The sequence below is a fragment of the Vicia villosa genome, unplaced genomic scaffold, assembly GCF_029867415.1.
Source record: "Vicia villosa cultivar HV-30 ecotype Madison, WI unplaced genomic scaffold, Vvil1.0 ctg.000030F_1_1, whole genome shotgun sequence".
NCBI classification, from domain to species: Eukaryota; Viridiplantae; Streptophyta; class Magnoliopsida; order Fabales; family Fabaceae; genus Vicia; species Vicia villosa.
The window spans coordinates 292,060-301,324 of NW_026704964.1; the positions used below are offsets into that span (position 1 = coordinate 292,060).

Below are 9,265 nucleotides of genomic sequence, written 5' to 3' on the forward strand. Positions count from 1 at the left end.
TTTTATCTGATGAAAGGCCAAAACCCCAAATCTCCACACACGATGTCTTGATGAACCAAAGACTTGATTAAAGAATAAATTGAGGTGCTTGAGGACCTAAATCCAATCAATGAAGTCTTAATGTGTTGATAGATTCAAAACCCCAATTTTATAGAAGCATCTAGTAAAATAATTGATGAAACCCTAGCATTGAGTAGAGATTAATCCTTTTAAAGATGATGATCATGACGATGATGAATCAAACTTTGAGAGACAATTCCTCTCCCTTTGAATGAAAAACTCAAATCATAGGAAAACATGTGATCTCATGCCTTATGTTCATGACTGTGAGGTTGTTGACCTTATGAATAGATGCAGATGAATGTGAAGCATAAGTCAATTGTGATTGAAATCAATAGGACAAATTTTAAGGTGCAATACAAACTTATAATTTTTTCTCAATTTTACTCCAATTATTTTTATTTTAAAAATTAAATATGCCATTTTAAAAAGTATAAGTTAAATTAACCAATTTGATCAAATACTAAATTTAATCGTTAACATTATCAGCCATAAGTTAACTTAAAAACTCTACTATAAATTCATCTTTAAAAAATTAACTAACATACCAGCCATTTTTACCAGAGAATTAAAAGGATCTCGAAGCATGAAGATTACAACACCAGCAAATCTGCCAAGTAATTGAATTATAGCCTCTCTATTTCATAGTCCTTAATCCCTTGTAATAAAAGGATCAAAACAAAAATGACATAATAGAATCAACCGCACATATAAAACCCGTTAAACTGTAAACGTAAAAGTAGTAAATCCAACGACAGGTGTAATAACTACACTCCGAGCAAGTAATGCGAGTTATCTACAATAATTTGAAGAACCAATAACTATGACATCTAAATCTGTAGCAAATCCAAGAACATAAAGCAAACAGCATGCTTCACAAATTATTTTTGAACTCCCAAATTATCGGTATGTTTTAAAACCCAAGAGCACCAAGAAACATTGGGACTTCTCATGAGTATGATACATATTTCAACAACCAGCCTGCCCTCCTTTTCCAAAACAATTGTTATATGTTGTACTATTTCTAGCGCCATCTTTACTGTCAGCTCCAGCCATCGCCATGCTTATCTGGAAAATTCACGACATAGATATCTAATTCAATCGGTGAAATCAAACCTGACAAAAAGATGAAAATATATTCAGAGTGTGAAGAATAAAGAGATTTTTCTTATAACTTAAATAAAATAGGCTTTATAGTTTTGTGGTACCAAAGTTCCAATCAGCACAATACTAAAATTCAAACTCCATTAAAACACAGGAACCCATGGTTGTTTCTCAGCTGAAGAACCTTTTACCTTGGGATGCAGAATGTAATGTTAGACTCAGTGACGAACAAGAGACATTAACTTTGGCTAGATTTCCAAGTTCGCAACACTGTACAAAACACAAATTACTTATAAGTTATAAAACCGGACAAAAATCAAAAGAACTACTAGAAATAGTTATATAACCGGACAAAAATCAAAAGAACTAAATAGACTCAAGCACGACAAATTATAAAGAGAAAACAAAATATCATTCATTGTGATAAAAAAGAAATCAAATCAAAGAAATCTAAATCATTCAGTATAAACAATTTTTCTCTTCTATCTCTCACATTTCCTTGTTTCACTATCTCGATTAGTGTTGTAGATGACGGACGGCGGTCCATGGCGGAGAGCCAAAACCCACCATAACGGCTGCTTTGCGGTGCCGTTATAGTGGATTATGGCGCAAAAACCCGCAATATCGACCGAAAACCACGATGTATATCCGCCATAGCGGTCATAACACTGCTACTTGATAACACTGATCTGGATTTTCCCTTAGTTTTCTGTTTTGGAATCTTCAAATTGTGCCTAACTGTATCTAGAAGCGAGGAAAATGATACAACAAAAAAGTGAGGAAAATGTTACGTGCTAAGTTGTTTTTTCTAGTATCATTTCATAGAGCGTGTAAGATGCTTTTGGAATTTTGTTGTTTCTAGTGGAGGCAATGTAGCATATGTTTATGTTTTACTTTGTCGCCGTTAGATGAAAACCTAATCGTAGTCCTATATGTACATTACTTAAACTTAACAAGTGAAAGCACCACAACAGAAAATGCTGGTGTGTTGGGAGAAGTTAAGTTTGCTTGTATCTGAGCCAGAGAGCTGATAACTTCAGAAGATGGGAAAAAATATTTAGGATAAGATCATAAGACTGACAAAGTTGCTATAAGCTCTAACGGCCATTATTTGTAAGAAACTAAAGAATATGGACGGAGGGTCGGAGAGAAGTAATTCTGATGCATTAGTTTACAGTATTATATATGTCATTCGTGAGAAGCATAATAAGTATGAGAATATATACTTAAATCTATTCTGAAATTTGAATATCATGCAATAGCACCATGCAACAGTAAAAGCAACTTTAACTTGATGAACAACGGAGAAAGAAAGAGTTCATATCATGAATCATTTCATTACTCTTGTTCATATATAAAAGACCGAAAAGCTCGAAATAGTTACATTGCCTGAACAAAGATGATATCTAAATAGAATGTCCTGCTAAAAATTTAAAATCCAAAATTGACTTGCTCAGTGAAAACTGTTCCTGAAATTTACAACGAACGAAAAAAAAATCAATTTCAGCTGAGAAATAGAGCAAATTGAAGAAAGAACACATTTAAAGTAGAAAATCAGAAGAGAAAACTTGAAGAATAAACAAATAATGAACAGAAATGTGAGAAAAGAACCAAAAACTAGACCCATAGGAAAGAGCTTTGAATTAAAGGAAGAATGAAGTGAAAAGAATGAAGAGTTTTGGTAGAGGAGGGCTTTAGGGAATCTATTTTTCTTCATAATACAAAATCCCCTTAATATGGGGGACTCAAAAATTGTATTGGAAGGGGATTTCGGAGACTTTGGTAAATTGTTCAAATTCAATCTATCTATGTTATAATTTTTCTAGATATTAAAAATATATTAATCACATGCATTTGGTTATCATTATGTAAAAGCACTGTTAAAAAAGATTAAAAAACCTTATCTATTTTTCTCTCTTCTACTCTCTCATCCCAAAGTTCCCCCTTCCCCTCTCTTCCCCTCCAAACTCCCAAACAAAGCCTAAAGATATAAAAACATTATCACTACAAGATGACAATTTAACATTGAAGAGAGTATGCTTCTGACATTATGCAGGGCAAGAGACAACATTGGCAATCTAAAAGCCTGAGGAAGATGCAAGTCAAAAAGAAGCATTACTGAGAGTCATGCAGCATAATATACACAAATGCCAAAAGATACTATCTAACAAGAGAGACTACAATACCTATAATGAAATAATAGGATATTTTGGGTATAGTAAGCAAGAAAAGATGCCATCTCAAAATGATTACCTATTACTGTGCGGAAGCTCACATAATCTAACATCACCATCCTTGTCCAAATTGCAATTGTTGAGAATAACCAATAACCTTCTGAAGTAGAGGGATGAGGCCAATCAAAGCAATTTGAAGCTGTTCTGAACTATTTAATCGAATGCTAATTTGTCCAGTCCCGCGATTGTTCAAATTGCCTCGCGCAACAAGGTTTGAATACCGTCCGATGGGAATTTGTGATTGTAAATTACACCCAACAGCAAGATCCCCATGCCAATCCATAACAGAAAGCCCAAGAGTTGATAATGAGCGTCCTAGAGGGTAATTTTTATCTCTCAAGGTGGCCTCCAAACTGCCACCATAAGCAATATCATCACGCCCTGTCATTGCACCACCAGCAATAACCAGCTCGAATTGCTTATTCGCAATCAGCTTATCTTCGACTTTAACACCAGCTGACAAGGCATCACCCAAGAGAGTAAATGAGAGACCAGCAGTTGCTTTATTTCTCCTAAAATTACAAAATTTTGTCTCGCTGCGTAGTGTGTAAGCCAAGTCTTTCCCAACTGTCTGCATATCAAAACCTAACGATGTTGCTTTCCCTTCTCCATACTTCACTGAACTTGCCATTTCCATCTGAAGATTAACATCTTTTTTATCCTTAGTAACTTGACCACTAAAAGACACGGGTATCTTCTCTTTAAGAACAAACAACCTTTCTACATTTAAGCCTTCATAACCAACATCATGATCCCATCCCTGAGTTTCTAGAACAGGTCTTACAAGCCACTGGTTGGATGAATCAAGATAACGGTACCGGTGAGTGGGAGTATCAGAATCAAAGGAAGCAGGCAAGGACATATCAGGCATGGGAACAGGAACAGAAGCGGCGTCACCACTTTCTTCCTCCACATTTTCACCATAATCACTTGGCATATCTTTCACTGATTCTGCCATTTCCTTCATCATCTTTCGTTGCATTTTTTCATACTTTAATTGTTTCTTCATGAAGAGTTTTTCTCGGTACTCAACCTCGTCCAGATATGCTTTCTTTTGAGCTCTGGAAAGGTTTCTGATTTGGGCCTTTGTCAAAGGTTTAAATGGTGGTAAGTCATCAGGGTCTGTTTCATCATCAGAATCTGATGGTGCATCAAGGTCGTCATTGAGACTGTCCTCATCATCGAATTGCTCCTGTGGCAATTTTAATTGTGGCCTTGACTGCAGAAGGGATGACAGGAGAAACGGTAATGGCGGCGCTCTTGCACGAGCTGCGTAGGGCTTTTCGTGTGGATTATCTTGTAACTTAAGAAGAGCATTTGCCTCGCCCAGAATTTTTGACGCAAAAGATAAGAGCAACAGATGAGGTTTCCAAACCTGGTCATTAGGCAACACTCTTTGGCCGGCTGTATTAATTCTACATGCAGAATGGTTCTCCACCAACGATACAGGATTCATGAGGCGCATATCACCAGCTGCTTGGCGAATAGCTTGCTGCACAACATGAGAGCGCTGTGTGACAAACATGTCATAACTGGAAGGAGTACCATTAGGTCCATCAGGTGGAGCAGATGCTGCATGAGTCAAAACCACAATAGCATTGAACCATATGGGTGGTCCAAAAATGTCAGTTATCGTGCGTAAGAGCGGCATGTCACTAAAATCCCGGCTCTGCATATCTAACCTATCAAGATACAACACAATATCTGGTGGTGTTTTCTTAATAAAGTGTTTGACAGAGTGGAGAATCTTCACGTTGTGTTGCTGGTCTGACCAGGAAGGTAGAAGTCCTGGTGTATCAATAACTCGAACCTTAATGCCCTGTACTGTTCCCACAACATCCTGAACTTTTTTTGTTCCCGCACGAAAAGCATCAGTGTTAAATTTAACCTCATCAAAGATAGAATTGATCGTTGAACTTTTTCCAACTCCTGTCTTTCCAATAACCATTATTGTACAAGAGAAATCAAGTGGCTCTTGACCTGCTGATTCGAGTTGCTCGGCCATTGCACTTGCACGATCAAAGCTAAAAGAGCCAACACGGCCCCCATTCCTCCCTCTAAGTTGTTCGGCCAGTCCTAATCTATAAAGAACTTGTGCTACAACAACATTGTGGGGTGTCTGCCCAAACCTATTAGCCAGCCGCAAGAACTTCACCCTAATCATTTGAAGTTTCTCTCGAGTCTCATCATACTCCTCAGCCTCCACAGTTGAGGAGTCTTCTATTTTTTGGGACTGTGTATTAGATACAGTATTATTCACCCGCGGCTGCTGCACTACCCTAGGAGTAGGTTCCAATAAAGGAGTTGCAGGTCCAAGGTCAACAGGACGAACAAGAGGGGTGCTAGTAGTAACAGATTTTCCAGATGAGGAATCAAGCTCACTATTCTGTTCTTTAGTGATCTGATTGGTTTGCTTTTCTTTAGTATTATTCATCCGTGGCTGCTGCACAGCCCTAGGAGTAGGTTTCAATAATGGAGCTACAGATCCAAGGCCAACAGGACGATTAAGAGGGGTGCTAGTAGCAACAGATTTTCCAGATGAGGAATCAAACTCACTATTCTGATTTTTAATAATCTGATTGGTTTGTTTTTCTTTGGTATTATTCACCCCTGGCTGCTGCAGTACCCTAGGAGCAGGTTTCAACAATGGAGCTGCAGATCCAAGGCCAACAGGATGATCAAGAGGGGTACTAGTACCAACAGGTTTTCCAGATGAAGAATCACGCTCATGTTCTTTAGTGATCTGAGTAGTTTGCTTCTCTTTCGCATTATTCTCTGGTATCTTTTCAGGTTCCTGAACAACAAATGACTTTTCATAATTTCCTTGATTTTCTTCATTCGAAATCTTAGACAGGTAAACTTTAGTATTCCCTTCTTCTGGATCAGCTGCAGCAGCCTGAATTGTTGGCATCTCATTAGCAAAAGATTTTTCTGATGAAGATGAGCTTCCAACAGTTTCAGTCACTGTTTTATCATCCAAGGCTGAAGAAGATCCTCCTGTTTCAGCTGCAGTAGCCTGAACAGTCGGCGTCTCATTAGCAAAAGAGTTTTCTGATGGAGATGAACTTCCAACAGTTTCAGTCACTATTCTTTCATCTAAAGCTGGAGAAGATCCTTCTGTTTCAATCACTTCTTCTGAATCAACTGCAGTAGCCTGAACAGTCGGCATTTCATTAGCAAAAGAATTTTCTGACAAGGATGAGCTTCCAGCAGTTCCAATCACATTCCTCTCATCGACAGCCAGAGAAGATGTGTCACCAATTGTTTCCAGATGCTCTGAATTTGATTCGGCGTGATCATCCTCGGTTGTATCAGCTATTCCCATTTCTCGGCCATTAGTATCTCTGTCAATGATATCAGTGTCAACGGTCTCAACCTCCATTTCTGTAGATCTTCCAGCCATATCATCTCGAATTTCATCCACAGCCAGAGAAGATCCTCCTGCTTCGCCAATTGTTTCCAGATGCTCTGAATTTGATCCGGCGTGATCATCCTCAGCAGTATGAGATATTCCCATTTCTTGGCCATTTGTATCACTATCGATGACATCAGTATCAACAGTCTCATCCTCCATTTCTATAGATCTTTCAACCGTATCATCTTGAATTTCATTAACAGAATCCCCTGAAGCATAGCACTGTTCCTCTATCTTTTCATCTCCGAGATCAGGATCCAAGCCATCCTCTTTCAAATACCCAGCATCAGCACCCAGGTTTCTCATCTCTTCATCAGATCCCAATTCTGTATTAAACCCATCAACAGCATAATCCCCCTTGTCTGCACTTCCAATTTCCAAAACCACACCACCATTTTGTCTAGGAGTCACGTATTCAAGATCCTCATCTTCATTCTTCTCACTTGATAAACCATAGTTTCCATTCACCAAGTCCTCATCTTCATTTTTCTCACTTGATAAACCAAAGTTTCCGTTAACCAAGTCTCCACCCTCCTGAAATACCCTGCTTCCATCAGTATTTAAATCAGATAACTCCTTTCCCCCACTAGAATCATCACAAGATACTCCACCGACAGTCTCTTCAGTACCATCTAAACAAGAACTATAAGGCTGTCTCGGTTTATCTTTTTCAGACACCTCTCGAGTATCAATCACTTCAACTTCCTCCTCATTCAAGTGTCCCTCACCCTCACCAGCAACCCCAACTGACTCTTGAAATTTATCCAGTTCTTCCCCGTCAAAAGAGGAAGGTAATGAACTTTCAGTATCAGCAACATCAACATTACCACCACCAACAACAACATCACCTTGATCATCGAACCGCTTCACCGGATCAATCACCTCCTTGAAAACCTCATCTCCTTCCAAATTCTTCAACTCATAAGATCCCTCAACACTCTCCACTCTCTCTCCCTCTTTACCCATTTCAAATCTTCACCTTCTCACAAAACCCTAGATTCACCATAAACACAAAAATTAACACATCATAAATCCATTTAAAAACATTAACTACAAAAAATCAATTTCTAATAATGATTAAACGCATTAAAATCAAAATCCAACACAAAGTATATAATTCCACTAGGGTTTAACTTTAAATACACATAATTAACTGAAACGAAACAGAACTTCGAATTAAATTCATAAAGTAAATAAATAACAAAATCAAAAAAACGAAAACCTGTGATGAAGCGTGTGGCTCTTTCTGTCTCTGTCTCGGGGTTGAAAAGAGAAGAGATGAATTCTGCTTCACTTCATATATTGGTTCATTTCTACAGCAAGTGAATTCAGGATAAGGGATGAGATCAACGGTTGAGATGAGTGGGGAGTTTATAGATGGACGGTGGAAAATGATGCGTAAATATCATTGACGGAAATGGCGCAAGTTATGGTGGGTGAGGGGAGCAAAAAGCGTAAGAAAAGATTAACTGCTTTTTTGACGCAGTAATTCGAGACGGTTGTGTTTCACGTGAGCGTGACTAAATAATAATAGTAACAATAACTCATTTGTTGAGTTTCCAATAAATCTCAATGCACCGATAGGATTAGGAGATCTTTTGTGAAGAAAAAAATAATAATAAAATAATATTCAAATAATACTCACAATACTTACTTAGTTAAAAGTATAATATAAATTACGTATTTTTATTTTTATTTAGTTTCTTTAATTTTTCTTACTCGTAATATATTAAAAGTTTGAAAAAAATGATATACACTAATCGTGTAAAATATTTTTATACTATCAATCAATCACAATCATGTATCCAATTAAAATATAATTTTAATTTAAAAAAACTAATATAACAGGATAAGTGTAAAGATTTTAATTTGTGGTATGTGTAAAGTTAGTTTACACTGTCAGTGCACTACATTTAAATTCTAAAAGTTTAATGAATATCCAACGACAAATAAAGAACCATTGTATTTTTATTGATACACATAATTTTATGACTATTTATAATAAAAAGGTTTAGTGACAATTTATTAGTAACTTCAAATTTTATGAGTTAGTCGCTGCAATAATTTCTCTTCCAACTAACCATTTTGATGTGCTCCAAAGTTTTAATTTATGAATTCTGAGATGACCCAATCGATTGGATCATAGTGTCAATCGATTGGCTGGCTCTTTTTTAGCATGTTTCACTTTGGGCTTTTGTGTTGCACCTCTGATTAGTTTTATTTGCACCTTTTTTCTAGAAAATACTTAGAAGCTCATCTTTTTGGTTAGTAAGCATAATTTATTAAGATGAGTAAAATTAAAACCATTGCTCTAAGGGATTAGTCAGAGTTTTCCAATCATTTCAACCTTAAAATAGCTCACTACCTCAAATATCAAGAGGCCTTGATAAAAGTTTCTCTTAAAGGGAACACTAATCGTATTATGGTTTGTCTTTCTCTATGTATCGTTGGA

General features: G+C 37.0%; 1 protein-coding gene across 5 annotated transcripts; it reads right to left on the reverse strand.

Annotated features, from left to right (window-relative positions):
- Nucleotides 1–755: 755 nt before the first annotated feature.
- On the reverse strand, nucleotides 756–8,270 carry LOC131622442 (translocase of chloroplast 120, chloroplastic-like). Of its 5 annotated transcripts, none has more exons than XM_058893468.1 (5): nucleotides 8,036–8,270; nucleotides 3,418–7,806; nucleotides 2,554–2,633; nucleotides 1,356–1,434; nucleotides 756–1,176 (listed from the first exon to the last, which is right to left on the reverse strand). In XM_058893468.1, exon 2 carries the CDS (start codon nucleotides 7,777–7,779, stop codon nucleotides 3,451–3,453), a length of 4,329 nt encoding a protein of 1,442 aa, XP_058749451.1. In that variant the 5' UTR covers nucleotides 7,780–7,806; nucleotides 8,036–8,270; the 3' UTR covers nucleotides 756–1,176; nucleotides 1,356–1,434; nucleotides 2,554–2,633; nucleotides 3,418–3,450. The 5 variants fall into 5 exon arrangements, with proteins under 5 accessions (XP_058749451.1, XP_058749454.1, XP_058749452.1 ...); XM_058893471.1 differs by having other exon boundaries at nucleotides 756–1,128; nucleotides 2,549–2,633; XM_058893469.1 differs by having other exon boundaries at nucleotides 2,549–2,633.
- Between the last annotated feature and the right edge of the window lie 995 nt (nucleotides 8,271–9,265).